The sequence below is a fragment of the Neofelis nebulosa genome, chromosome 6 (genome assembly GCF_028018385.1).
Source record: "Neofelis nebulosa isolate mNeoNeb1 chromosome 6, mNeoNeb1.pri, whole genome shotgun sequence".
Lineage (NCBI taxonomy): Eukaryota > Metazoa > Chordata > Mammalia > Carnivora > Felidae > Neofelis > Neofelis nebulosa.
Genome location: NC_080787.1, coordinates 148195553 through 148210735, shown reverse-complemented (window position 1 = coordinate 148210735; position 15183 = coordinate 148195553). Strand labels below are relative to the sequence as shown.

General features: G+C 39.1%; 1 protein-coding gene across 10 annotated transcripts in view; it reads right to left on the bottom strand.

Moving 5' to 3' along the window:
- MAP3K4 (mitogen-activated protein kinase kinase kinase 4) overlaps positions 1-15183 on the bottom strand; it is a 114066-nt gene that overhangs the window by 83033 nt on the left and 15850 nt on the right. The window contains exon 1 of one of the 10 annotated variants that reach the window (XM_058735837.1): positions 5419-6518. The exons of the other annotated variants lie outside the window; for them this stretch is intronic. Within the exon in view, the coding sequence (XP_058591820.1) occupies positions 5419-5429 (11 nt within the window). The 5' untranslated portion in view covers positions 5430-6518. Of the gene's footprint in view, positions 1-5418; positions 6519-15183 lie in introns of those variants that run through there. 10 annotated transcript variants of the gene reach the window in all.

Here is a 15183-nt window from a genome sequence, read left to right as displayed (position 1 = left end):
TCCAAAAAAGAACTAGAACCAGAAGAAGAGAGAGAGAAAAAAAGATAAAGAGAAGCTTTAGGTATGTAAATGCATATAAGTCATGCTATAGATGAAAAGACAAATGTGATTATTCTCGTTTTTCCTGCAATTTTGCTGCAAGAACTGAGGATAGAAATAAGAGGGCAAAGAATAAGGCATTTGCAGGTGTGCTTGCTTTTTACCAGTTCCAACAGCTCCAAAAATGTATGAGCATATCTATCATCTACATCTTTTTCCAAAGCTCTACAAACCAACACTAGATCGTATGAATACAGATTCGCAAGGAGACAATCAAAATGGAACAAAAACCCTTCTGAGATGCACCGATTTGGGGCCTTCCAGCTGAGTTGTTGACCATGAACAGGAGAAGGATGCCGGCAGCACAGGTGAGAGGATGTCTTTTCAATACAAGACGTGAAAATAAGCACAGATCAGTCTTGTTGTGACCGCATCTGATGATGAAATGCCCATGGAAAAGAATTTAAAGAAAGCAACATAAAAGTGCTAATTCATTCAAAAGGAGAATTGCAGGGGTACCTGGGTAGCTCAGTCAGTTTAGCACCCGACTCTTGGTTTCAGCTCCGATCATGATCTCGCGGTTTGCAGGTTCGAGCCCCACGTCAGACTCAGCGCTGACAGTGTGGAGCCTGCTTAGGATTCTCTCTCTCTCTCTCTCTCTCTCTCTCTCTCTCTTTCTCCCTCTCTCTCTGCCACATCCTTGCTCATGCTCTCGCTCGCTCAAACTAAATAAACCTAAAAAAATAAATAAATAAAGAGAACTGTGGGGCTGAAGCAGCTTAAGTGGGAAGATGAAAAACTGGATCAACGCTGGAAGGAAGAGCAAACAAAGGGTCTTCTATGCCAAGTATGCACAAAACATTAAAGAGAAACAAGAAAAATGCTTAAAATTTTAAAGGGGGCAAAAAAAATTTTTTTAAGGTAGCAATAAGAATTATGATGTCCCTCTACCTACTCTAACAAATGAGAACATTTTTTAAATTCCCTTATTTTAATTTGAATTTGTGGAAAAAAACACATTTTCTATCATGAATTACTCCCTGTCATTCTTAGAAATCAAGTAACTGAGGAGCCTCTTTCTGTAGGAAACACATGAGCTGTCTGAATCGCCTTAGCTCAAGTTACCTTTCTAATTCAGATTTTTAAAATAGTTTTAACTATAAATGTGCTCTGTGACACACACACACACGCACACACTCAAAAGATGAACCCTAACTCTTGGGGGTAGCTAGATCTAAGAAATATGAGTATATGAAATATATTCTCCCCGGGTTTTTAGCGACGTAAACTGCAAAGAAAAGTGAGGAAAGCAATTGGGACAATTTGGACATAACATCCCTCACCTCTGCTTTGACATCAGCTCAGAAAAGCTCATTTATCTAGGGACCAGATCTTGGGTTTCCAGCACCATGCTCCAATAGAAGAACCAGAAGAAACGGCTGAGTTCAGGACTGGGGCAAAGAAGATGTAATACAAGCCTGGAGCACTTTGTAGTGCCAGCAAGTGAGGAAGTGCTCAAAAAACAAACAAACAAACAAACAACCTATGGGAGTATTTTAGAAGGACACAGAAACAGAGCTCCCGTTGGCCAAAACTGGAAAATTCTGAGCAACAAAATACAGATATAGAATTATACCCATGAATCATATCCAATTATAACCATGAATCCATGAGTCCACATTGATATAATTACTAAATAAATACATGGGAGAAGAGAGAAATCACCTGTACAGACAAAAATCCAAAGAATTTAAGTCTACATTCCCGTCCCAAGGACAGGGAGGTTAACTCCCCACCACTTAGGTAGAATAATGTGTCAACGCTGGCTCACTAGCTGTGACAAATGTAGACAGTAGAAATACTGAAATTCTCTACACTATCTTTGCAATTGTCTCTAAATCTAAACTATTTTATAATAACCAATTTATTTTAGACCTAATTATCTTAATGATGCTGTATGAGACAGTTCCTCGATGATGCTGAATAAATTCGGTGTTACTGTACCAGGTACAAAAGACTAAGAACCAGGACTAAATGGAAAATGTAGTATTATGAAATCAAGCAATTCTTTATCAATAGAACTGATTGTGGTTGTAAAAAAATTTCAAACGATAAGTAAAGAAATGCCCTTTAAAACAGTGACTTCCAAAATTGGGATATGCATCAGATTTCTATTTATGTTTTTAATCAGCTGTATAATTCGTTACATAGTAATGAATGATTTCCATTCTAACAGTATAATTGCCTCCATTAGGTACTGAATTCTGACCATCTGCCAGGCACTATGCTAACCATCACATGTAATTTCACCTAATCCTTGCCAGAGCTTATGGAGCCATTGTAGAAAGGCTTCTTTGCCCAGAAGGCCACTTCTCATTGATTATGAGAAGCACTCGTCATCAAATACCCATTACATACTAGGTAGTCAGTTAGGCACTCTACAAATGTTATCTCATTTCACCTTCCCGACGACCCCCGCAGGTACTACTGCGATCCCTAAGCTGCAAAGGTAACTTGTGTGCTCAGCTGGAAAGGACCTGAGCCAGAACTGGAGTCCTGGCCTAACCCCACGGCCCAGGGCCCCTGCACCCCCAGCCTGGTTGCTGGGACGTCTGCCCTCTCCCGGACAGACACGGAGGAATACTCCCCCTGTGGAAGGAGGCCCCTACGGGCTGGAGAAAGAACGTGGGAACAGTTCGGAGATGTAGTACTCAGCCGAGCTGCGGGACTCGTATCTTTGCTGATGCCTTTTAACCACTCCACGTCGAAATTTCCTCACCTATAAAGGCGTTAGCCTCGCTAAGATACTGAGTCTCAATTCGGCTGGGGACCACAGTGTGACTACAATTTAAGTGAAAAAACAAAACGAAACAGAATAGTGAGGCTTTGCTTGCCCTACTTCTTTCTGCGCATAAAAGAAAAGGTCTAAGTCAAATCCTCTCCCCTTCAGGTAGCTGCTTACCTTCCCTACCAAGTCCAAGAATTACACCCTGTCTTCCCTTAATTTACTGTCCTCTAATAGAGCACTCCTCAGATCAGGCTAGTGTTTCCACTCGTTTTGTGTAAATCTGCGTGTGTTTATACCTAAAACAGAGCCTGAAACTACCCCCTAGAAGGACAGAAAAGCAAGCCTTTTAAATCAGAGAACGATAATTTGAAATTAACAATTAACTTTTTTTTCACTGAGAACAGGATTTTGTGTAAGAGAGGAGACAGAGGGCAACATAAAAATTTTAAGGTGTATTATCTTATTCACTTCCGTTTTTTTCTTTCTTGGGTCTTTGTTGTAGTGACTGGTTTATTTAGAGCTGAAAACACACATTAACTGTCCCATGCTTCCCTGTGTGTGTAGCTGCGTCAGCGACACTATCAGCTCCTCCAGGACGTTAACTGTGCCATTCGTTCAACAGTGGCCCTACCGGACAAGCGCTGTGCTAAGAGTTGAGGAAGAACACACGACTCAACGAGAGCGTCACCATTCCTGCCCTCCTGCAGCTTCCAATCTACAGAAAGAACTAGATACTTAGCACGTAAGTGCGCACACACCAGTGTTTTCAGTGCGATCCCCCATTACGCTGTGAATGACTGCTGGCGGACGGGGTCCAGCCCCGAGAACTGGGACAGTTCCCAGCGACGATAAAGCAGACTTTTTTAAGAAGCAACATTTCAACCGAGATTCGAAAGCTCCGAAGGCCCCGACTGGACGAAGGAGAGGAGGAGCAGCTGAGACAGAGGAGCACGGGGCTCAGGAGGAACCGAAAGGCCGTGACGACCAGGCGCAGAGCGGGCAGAGTGAACGAGAGGCCCCGCAGGCGCAGGCGGCCGTCGGATTATGTCCTTCGTCCTAACAGGAACATGTAGCCGCGCGGGCGCTAAAGCGGGGAGGACATGAGCGAACCCACCTCCCTAAGCATCTCCCGCCCCACTGTGCGCTACTAGACAGACGCAGATACGCACCGTTTTCTGGCACTACGTCGACTTTTTCACACACAAGGCTTCTCAACTAATCCATCACAGAGTCAACCTAAAGGGCTATTCTGTCCATGCTATTTCAACAAGCAAGACCGTTCCCCGGCTGGGAGCCCAAAGAGGAAAGAGAACTGCTCACCTGAGGGGAACGATGCCTTTAGGGATCGTGAAATCCTTAGAAATGGCCCCTTAACAACCAAGAAGTAAAACACTACCCAACACCAAAGACGTAATTAAAGATATATACACGTACACAAAGTTGTCTCGTGAAAAATATAATTTTCTTCTAATTAAAAACTATGTAAACTAGGAAAAAAAATGTAAATGGGTCTAAAACAATTTTAGAAGAAAAAAATAAAAGCTCCCATTTTTAATTATATAGCTTTCTTCACTCAAGAGAACGGAATTGGTAACTGTGGTTGAATACATAAGGCCAACGTGAAATTTACTGGAAATGCAGAGCCTAGAAGTCTTGTTTGTGCCAAAAATAAACACCACCTACGGTTTCAGAAAAGAATGTCTCACAGTATACACTTAAATGCAACATGTACAAAAAATATAGGGAACGCAAAAAGAGTTAACGTATCAAAACTGTATTTTTGTTTAATTTTTTTTGTAACGTTTATTATTAAGAGACAGAGAGAAACAGACCATGAGCATGAGAGGGCCAGAGAGAGGGGGAGACACAGAATCCAAAGCAGGCTCCAGTCCAGGCACTGAGCTGTCAGCACAGAGCCCGACGCAGGGCTCAAACTCACAAACCACAAGATCATGACCTGAGCCGAAGCTGGACACTTAACTGACTGAGCCACCCAGGTGCCCCTTTTTAATTTTTATTTGAGAGGGACACAGAGAGAGAGAGTGAGCACTTGCTAGCAGGGCAGAGGGGCAGAGGGAAAAAGAAACATTCCTAAGCAGGCTCCACACTCAGCACAGAGCCCAATGTAGGGCTCAATCCCACATTGAGGTCAGGGATTATGACCTGAGCCGAAATCAAGAGCTGGATGCTTAACCAGTTGTGTCGCCCAGGCACCCCAAAACTATATTACCTTATAGCTCAATCATCAGACCACGAATTCCCTGAAACTGAATGCAAATTTTTATTATGTGCATTTTTCAGAGGAGTCAAGAGTCTACGGTTTTGATCAGATTCTCAAATACAATCTATGACCCAAAAAAGGTAAAGAAGCAATGACCTAGAGAATATTTACCACACATTTAGCAGAGTTCTCTTTTCAAAATACCTCATCCTGACATGTACTAGACACTCAGAGGATGAGGTTTCAGAGGCATAACTAATTCAAAATCAATACTCAAGCTACAAGGGCACAGCCACACTAGCCAAGAACAGAGGAAAACCCCCTCCCAACCACAAATACTGGCTTCACACAAAACTGACTTAAAACTCACCTAATGGTCATGAAGTAAACCAAATAAGAAAATCATTTTCAATCTTTGGTGACACGCTATTGTTTTAGGTTTAGGATGACATGAACCTCCACACTCCCTGCAAAAGTGGTTAATTAAAATAACATTTAATTTTGTAACACAGTTAATTTAAGAATAAGTAAATCCTAGAGAAGAACTAGAGAACTACAGAAGAACAGGAGATTTAACCAGTGATTTTTCCAGTGATGGTTGCCTTTGTGTTTATCCTTCCTGGGCCTCATCAAATTTTTTAAATCTATGGGTTTATAGTGCTCATCCAATTTGAAACATTTACAGTCATTATTTCTTCATCTTTTCCCTGTTTTCCCCCTTTCTTTCTTCTTTTAGGAACTTCAATTACACAATGCTGGCTGCTTGATACGTCCTCATGTGTCACTGTTGTTCTCTACATTTTTTCTGGTCTTTGTTCTCTCTGCACTACATCTTACAACACTGACATTGCTAGGTCCACAAGTTCAGTAATTTTTTTTCTATAGGGTCTGTTCCGTTGAAAATCCCACCTGGTGTATTTGTAATTTCAGATACTCTATTTTTCATCTCTTGAAGTTCCATGTGGTCTTTTTTATCTACTTATTTTTCTCCAATGTTCGTTCATGTTTTCCTTTAAACAGCTGAATTGCAACCATATTAACAATTCCTTCTTCTACTTCTATCATTTTTGAAATTTCTGGGATTGTTTCTATTGATTGTTTCTCTAGGTCAAGGGTCATCTTTTCGGGCTTATTGACATGTCTAGTAATTTTTGGTCACATGTTAGACATTATAATTTTATGCAACTAACTACCTGAATTTTGTTATCTTCCTTTAGAGACCATTTGGCATTTTCTTTCTTTCTTTCTTTTTTTTTTTTTTTTTCACAAGCTGTTATTTCTAATTCCACTTTATCCTGTCAAGGTTTGTTTTCAAGCTTGGGTAGGCTAATTCCAAACATGCTTTTACTCTAGGATTCTACTACTAAGATGTGAATCTTCCATATCTTTATTGCTTGTCCCAGTGACCAACAAACAACAACTTTTCACTTTGACCACTGGAAATTCAAATACCTCCAAGTCCCATGTGAACTCTCGGCACCTTTTGGCTCACAGTTCTCCAGTGGCTCTTTGCTTAACCTTGTAGAGTTTCTACTCTACACAAGCGCATCTTGTATTCAAACACTCAAGTCTTTGGTAGATTTCTGGAGTTCTTTTTCTATATCATTCCTTTCTCTACAGAACTCTGCCCTCAACTTCCAACCACTTCAGTCTCCCTGAACTCCAATCTGCCTCCTCAATTCAAGAAGACTACTCTGCTTTGCTGCGGATATTCCTGCCTGCACCACAGTCTAGAACGGTTTGCGGGCAGAAAACCAGGGTAATTACAGGGCTCTCTTCATTTGTTTCCCTTGTCTCAGGGAGGACAATCCCGTATAGCCCATTATCCAGTGTCTGAAAACAGTTATTCTGTATTTACATTTATCCAAAGTATGATAGGAATAGTTTATTACATACCACTAAAAGGCAGTATATGTATAAATTTTTATTTTAGGGGCGCCTGGGTGGCTCAGTCGGTTGAGCCTCTGACTTCGGCTCAGGTCACGACCTCACAGTCTGTGAGTTCAAGCCCCGCATCAGGCTCTGTGCTGACAGCTCAGAGCCTGGAGCCTGCTTCGGATTCTGTGTCTCCCGTCTCTCTCTGTCCCTCCCCCGTTCATGGTCTGTCTCTCTCTGTCTCAAAAATAAATAAACATTAAAAAAAAAAAATTTTTTTTTTATTTTAAAAATTGCTCTGTGGATTATTTGGTGTTAAAACAAAATGGTACTCTATCTACTCTGTTTTACATATAAGGAAAAGCCATACTTAACTTTCAAAGTGACTAATTTCACAACATAGCTAACTATTTTATGATAGGATCATACAGCAGTTACTTTAGGAAACAAGAGGGAAAATTTTGTTTAAAAACAAAGAAATTAATATAAGAAGGGAAACATTTCATTTTATTGGTTAAAATATTTACAAATAGCCAAATCCAACCCATTTATTTTGTAGCAATTAAAACACTTTGTGTCCCAGTTTCTATAATTCACATAAGATCAAAGACTCTTTGTAAACCTAATTGTAGAAGGGAAGATAAAAGCTCTAAAACAAGATTTAGCACACAAAGCTGATATCACTTAAATATACGAATATTTTAAAAATGACATACTTTTCAACTGTAGATGGCACCAGAACACCAAACAAATACATAGCATTTTTGGCAGTTTCTCATGTCTGCTTGTCAGAAAAACTATAAGTAGTTCTATTACTCTAATTTCTACTGTTGAGGGGAAAAAAATCATTAACAGAAAAAAAATGCCCCTAAATTTTTCTGACTTAGCTACAATCATCCAAACAAAATTTCTAATATATTAAGACAAGAAGCCACTCGATTTCTTTTTTTTTTTTTAATTTTTTTTAACATTTATTTATTTTTGAGAGAGAGAAAGAGACAGAGTGTGAGCAGGGTAGGGGCAGAGAGAGGGAGACACAGAATCTGAAGCAGGTTCTGGGCTCTGAGCTGTCAGCACAGAGCCCGATGCAGGGCTCGAACCCACGAACCATGAGACCACAACCTGAGCTGAAGTTGGACGCTTAACCGACTGAGCCACCCAGGCGCCCCAAGAAGCCACTCAATTTCTGAAAATTTATATTTAAATAAACAAATATATCCCTCTTCTACAAGAATAACTTTAACTATACTGAGTCTCAATACTTCCTTACAGCTTGATATTGTGTTGGTTAATCACTACTACTTTTGTTGATGTTTTTTTCATCTATGATTCTTTCCTCAGTGCCTACAGGACCTTTAATAAAGCAACATACTCCCATGATATACTGCATTACTAGAAACTTTTATTAACAGAGATAGAAATAATAAGGAACTGAGGTATCTTACAAAATATACTGAAAAAGTGTTGGCTACAGTTGGAATATTCTTTTTAAAGAATCAATTTACCGCTTAAATTGAAGCTGAATTAGTTACTTTAAAGCATCCTTGCAATAAATACTTACTAAAAGTTACTATATCCTAAACATTATTCTAGGCACAGGGATACAAGGGGTTAGAAGATAAAGGTAACCAAAACAATCCCATAAAGACTACTGTTGAAGGACTCACCTTCCCGATTTCCTGTTGCAATTACTACAAAAGTAACAATAATTAAGACAGTGTGGTTATGGCATATGATAGGTACATAGATCAATGGAACAGAACTGAGTGTCCAGATCTAAACTTAACGGACTTTTGACAAAAGTGCCTAGACCTTCAATGGGGAAAGAAGAGCCTTTTCAGCAAATGGTGCTCAGATAAACAGATAACCACATACAAAAGAACGAAGATGCACCCTTAACTCACACTATATACAAAAATCAATTCAAAATGCATCAAAGATCTAAATGTAAGAGCTAAAATTATAAAACTCTTACACAAAAACTGGGGTAAATTTGTAGGACCTCAGATTTGGCAATGGATCCTTAGATATGGACTCAAAAGCATGAGCAACAGAGGAAAAAAATAAATAAATTAGACTTCATCAAAATTTAAAATGTTTGTGCATCAAAGGGCACTATCAAGAAAGTGAATAAGATAATCCACAGAACGAGAGAAAATATTTGCTAATCATATATCTGATAAGGGACACATCGAGAATATACAAAGAACTCTTATAACTCAATAATAAAAAGACAGAGAACCCAATTTAAAAATGGAGATAGGATCTGAATAGACACTTCTCTAAAGAAGATATGTAAATGGCTAACAAGCATCTAAAAAGATGCTCACCACCATTAGGAAAATGTAAATCAAACCCAAAAGATGGCATTTGATACCCAATAGGATAGTTATAATCAACAAGTTAGATAATTACAAGTGTGGGCCAGGAGGTGAAGAAATCAGAACTCTCGTAAGCTGCTGGTGGGAATGTTAAATGGTGCAGTCACACTGGAAAACATACGATGGAACAGTTGCAATCCTAAGTATTTACCCAAGAAAAATGAAAACACGTGTCCACACAAACACTTGTGCATGAATGTTTATAGCAGCATTATTCATAATGCCAAAAGGTGGAAACAACTCAATGTTAATCAAATGACGAATGGATAAACAAAATATATTCAATCCTTTAAAAGGAATATTATTCAGCCATATAAAGGAATTAAGACTGATACATGGCATAACATGGATGAAACTTGAAAACATTATGCTATGTGAAAGAAGTCAATCACAAAAGACCACATGTTGTATCGTTCAATTTATATAAAATGTTTAGAACAGTCAAATATCCAGAGACAGAAAGCAGATTAATGGTTACTTAGGGTTGAAGGGCATGGGGATTTGAGGGTGGCAATAGCTAAAGGGTGCAGAGTTTCTTTTTGAGGTGATTAAAATGCTCTAAAATTGAGTGTGGTAGTAGTTACATATACATTCACAGATGTATTAAACCGTGAAAGTATTAAACCAATTGATCTGGACACTTCAGATAGGTGAATTATATGGTATATGAATTATATCTCAATAAAGCTACTTTATTTCTTATGCTTCTTTTTTCCCCTTGGGGTTGGGGGGAACACCTGGATGTGAATCAGAGACTTCCTGATGCACAGAAAGCTATTTAAAAAACAAAACAAAACAATAAAAGCAAGATCCCTACTCCTATAGTTCTCTTATGCTCCATGTAAATTACAACTCTGACAACTTTCTGATAACTTAGATGTGCAATGCTTTCGATAGTCCAGAATTCAAATATACATACACTAAGGTTAGTACAAGCTTTTAGCACCTTAATACCAAGAAAGTCTATCTCACCTGTTCATTTCTTAAAGAAACTGTGAATAGTAATAAATTTGGAAAACTGTATGGTACAGATCTCCACATACCAAATTAACTCATTTAATCACTTATTCAAATTCTGGGGAAAAAAATGAAAAAGCACTAGCAAACTAGCAGGATCTGAGAGGAAGGCAATCGAATATTTCTACTAAAACAAGGGAAACTGGGATATTACGACAGGTTCTACATTAACTCTCACTCAAATACCATTTCCAGGAACAAAGCTCTTACCAGGCATGTAACATATAGTACCAGTGATGCAAAAAGCAGTAGAAATATAAGCCTAAAAGAAAGGGCACTCCTGTGTCTTTTTATTCGTTCACTAGTTCTCAGAAAATGAGTGCATACAGAGAATCCAGAGGAAAAGGTGCCAAGAACCAGTGAAATTTACTGAAGTGGTTATCAGTGATAATTCATCGAATTAACTCTTATTCATTCCATCGACAGTTAGGACCTACTATGTGCACAACTTACTGCAAGAAGGTTTCCAATGATGTAAAAATACATAAAGCCCATATTATAAGCTCCTTTACAGCTTGCATGTAGCCTACGGTAATCTTCCAGAAAATATCACAGAAAATGATATTTATGTTATAAACACTTATTTATATATTATAAATATTTATGTTACTTTTCCAGAAAATGGGTCTAAAATTATTTTCCCTTAATTTCATGTGTTGGACTCTCTAGCTTTAATAAATGGAAGAAAACTAAAAGACTTAACTATGTGGGGGCACCTGGGTGGCTCCGTCGGTTAAGCATCAACTTCGGCTCAGGTCATGATCTCACAGTTCGTGAGTCTGAGCCTCACGCCGGGCTCTGTGCTGACAGCTAGGAGTCTGGAGCCTGCTTTGGATTCTGTGACTCCCTCTCTCTCTGCCCCTCCCCCGCTCAGACTCTGTCTCTGTCTCTCTCAAAAATAAATAAAACGTTAAAAAAATAAAAATAAATAAACATTAAAAAATTTTTTTAGGATTTAACTGTGCGAACATTTAAAATGCTAATATATTTTTTAAAAACTAAGCCATATTAAAAGCTAAAATGGAGAAAAAGAACACATTGTCCTTAATTTATAAAAGGCTCACTAAATCTGGCAAGAAAAACCCTAACACATCAACAGGAAAACAAGCAAAGAATGCAAAAAGATAATTCACAAAACAAATTTAAATAGCAATAAAACATGAAAACAGTTCCACCTACACCAGTAACCAGACACTCGGATTAAAACCAGATAACCCCTTCTGACCTGTTAAATTAGTAAAGGCTTCTTATAACACTCAGAGCTACAAAGGGCAAAGTACAGTAAGTACTATCTGTGGCCCACTGTACATTTGTACCATCTTCCCAAAAGCAAATGTTTAACAACAGATATTAAAAATCTTAAAAGTGCTCAAAAGACTCCTTTTGAATCCTACATTCAGAAGTTAATTTTACAAGAGCACCCAGATTGCAGTCCTATCTAAAACAGAAACTGGTAATAACTTAAATAGGTTATGGTATAACCATAAAAAGGAATATGATGGCGCCATTTAAATACGATGTTTTAATATTTTTACTGACATGGCAATCGCTCACAATACATTCAGATAACACAACATGCCCACCTCAGCCTAAAGAGACCTCTTCCCATTCCTGCATAATGTATTTGGCAGTTAATCATTCTTGTGGTATTCTTGCTAAAACAAGCTATTGTTTAGATCCTTCACCATGTCCTTTCACATTTACGCCTAAGGAAATAGCACATAAGATAGAGAACCATAGACTCTGAAGCATAACAAATACAGATGAGTCCCAGCTCCAGGTATTCTCACCTAATCTGTCTCTTAAAGTCTCATTTTGCTCATCTGAAAAATGCACATCTATTTTACAAGCTTGTTGTCATCGTTACGTAAAACAGCAGGTTATAGCACTCAAATGACGGCACACAAGTAGATGCAGGTGTAAATTTATCACCATTTCTGCACCAGACTATGAATTATCAAATTTCCATTATTTTATCTCTTCTCCTTAACTAGATTATAAATCCCCTGAAGGCAAGGCACATTTTACGTTATGCTTATTATGTAATAAAACTACTATCTGTCTGGGGGAGTGTGGGGATATTCACAAGTGGAGTGCCTTCGGGAAGGACTCCAGCGGAAAAGGCAGGAAGGAGCAGCTGACACACAGGAAACAATCTAGGAAAGGCGAGAAGCTGAGGAAGAACACAGCGCACTGAGGAACTGGGAAGATGGTCGGTGTGAATGCAGATTCTGAATTCTAAGAGGCAAGGAGTTCAGCGGGTCTATTTGGCCTGGACCGCCAGCATCAGCCTGAAATTTGGCTGCTGCTGAAGGGCAAACGTGTGGGGACGCACCGTAAGGTCTCTTCACCAGTGCGATTAACTGAAATGTGTGGCCTCCCTGATTCTAGCTCAATCTGAAGGTGGGGAGATTTCTAACTCACAAAGCTCCCTGGGGCTAATCAAGGCCCGTAGAGGGCCTGGTCATCAGGTCAAGCCATGTCTTCATTTTATCCACCACCAGCCGCCCCATGGTCTGGCCTATCACTGCCTGACACTTAATTCATGAGCCGGGCTCAAGGGAGATTAATAAACGGTACAGGGTATTTAATAGTTAAAACGGGATGGGGACACAAACTACTACTGACTACCTGTCACTACAGTTAAGGTGGGGTTCTTAAATCTACTGCACAGAGTCAGGCCAGCCAGTCTCCCTTTTTAGAAATCATTCCTCAATACGCACATATTCCTTTTGGTTTCCTGTTCAGTAACCTCTGGATATTCAAAGAGCCAAGCAAAACTCTTTTACAAAGTAAAAACTCAGCTCTGAAGTTGAACTTCATGGCAGACGTTTGTGATATTTCCAGAAGAATTTCTCCTCAATTTACTTCCGACATCCTACTTCATCAGATAAGTGAGTGTAATCAAGCAACTTCTAAATTATTTATTTTAGTTCAAGACATGATTTCCAAAATTAAGTGTGTGACTGGGGGCGGGGGAAGAGGTGTTGAAAGGCAACCAAACAATAAGAGGTTGCCACCATTTTGCTTTGCCAAGTAAAAGATACAGAAAATACATAAAATCTACTGCCACCATCATCTCCAAAAACATACAATTTAGCCTGGAAAATAAGTGTAATTTTATAGAAAAACATCACCACCCTATCATTTTATCAATTCACTGCAGGCTGATAATTTGAGCACCTGTTTGGGAACCTCTCACTAAAGGAGTTTATTTGACATACGCTGCCAAAGAAACTTTCCTTAAAAGCATTTTCCTTTATAATTCTTCCTAAGACTTTCCTTGCATAAACCTGTTGGGACAGTGACTGCTCCTGTGAGTCAGGAAATGTGTTGGTACCCACCTCTCCCCACTCGTTTGTGCCCCCCCACCCCCGCCAATGCTCTCACCCTTCTCTTTGGGGCTCTCCTCACTTACTCCCCGACAAGCACTCCTGGAATCACACATCCATGAGGTGTCTAAGCAAAGTCACCAGTGTCAGAGTTCTCACTCTGACAGCTGCCTTAGGATCCTCCAAGGAGCATCCACTCCAAACACCCCAAGGAGTAAGAAGCACAAAAAGCATAATCAAAGCCACACCAAAGGACAACCTCATAGCCTTCGATGAACATAACTCAAAAGTTCCAGAGCAGAGAAGTCAGAGTTGCACAAAATGCTTTGTATCAGACACCCATATGTGGCAAGATAAGTTCTCTTCGAAACTGTCCAAATATTTAAACTGTTAGTGGTTGAGTACTTAACAAGGATTAAAAACAGCCATACAGCAAAGCGATTAATGGTATGATCCTAAGCCTCGACTGAATAGTATCGTCAAGCTTATCTACTCTACCTAAAACAAAATAAAGGGGTAGGCAATTATACGATTAGATGGGCTAAGGACTAAGGAGAAAAAAGAAATGTAATAGATCAAAATGACTTTTATTTAAAGCTGCCTATTTGAAAAAACTAATACATACTGGTTTAACCTAAGAAATGTAAAAAAAAAAAAAAAAAGCCTAAAATAAAGATAACTTCTAATCGAATGTTACTTGAGTCTAGTTATCAAATACTACTTGAGACTGTTTACTATGCAACTACTTTCAGAAATGTTTTTATAACTGGTCACAAACCAAAAAGTACTATAAGGACAGTATTATCCTGTATCAGGATACAGTCTTATGAGGTCCCAATACAACCACATACAAATGTATTCATTCATTTACCAAACACATCCTGGGCATCTCATGTAGTTGACATAGAACTAGACGGTTCAGGGATAAAAAGAATGTCTAAGATGATAGTTACTACCCTCAAGTAGTTCACAGTCAAGAAGAAAGATATATGAATAATTTTTAAGACACAAAAGGAAGAATCGTAAGTAACCAATTGACATAGTTAAACCTCACAAGTAATCAAAACACTAACAAAGACTTAAAAATAATCACTGTAAGGGTGCCTGGTGGTGGCTCAGTTGGTTAAGTGTCGACTTTGGCTCAGGTCATGATCCCACGGTTTTTGAGTTTGGGCCTGCGTCGGGCTCCGTGCTGACAGCTCAGAGCCTGGAGCCTGCTTCAGATTCTATATCTCCCTCTCTCTCTGTCCCTCTCCCACATGCACTCTGTCTCTCTCAAAAACGAATAAACATTAAAAAAAATTTTTTTTAATCATCATTGTAATGGCAAGACAAAGCTCACATGTTCCTAGTGAAAATTAACACAAATTTTATTTTTATTTATTTTGAGAAAAATAGAAAGCAAGCAGGGGAGAGGCAGAGGGAGAGAGGGAGACATTCCGTGCTAACAGCTAACAGTGCACAGCCTGATGCAGGGCTCAAGCCCACAAACTGTGAGATCATGATCTGAGCCAAAATCAAGAGTCAGAC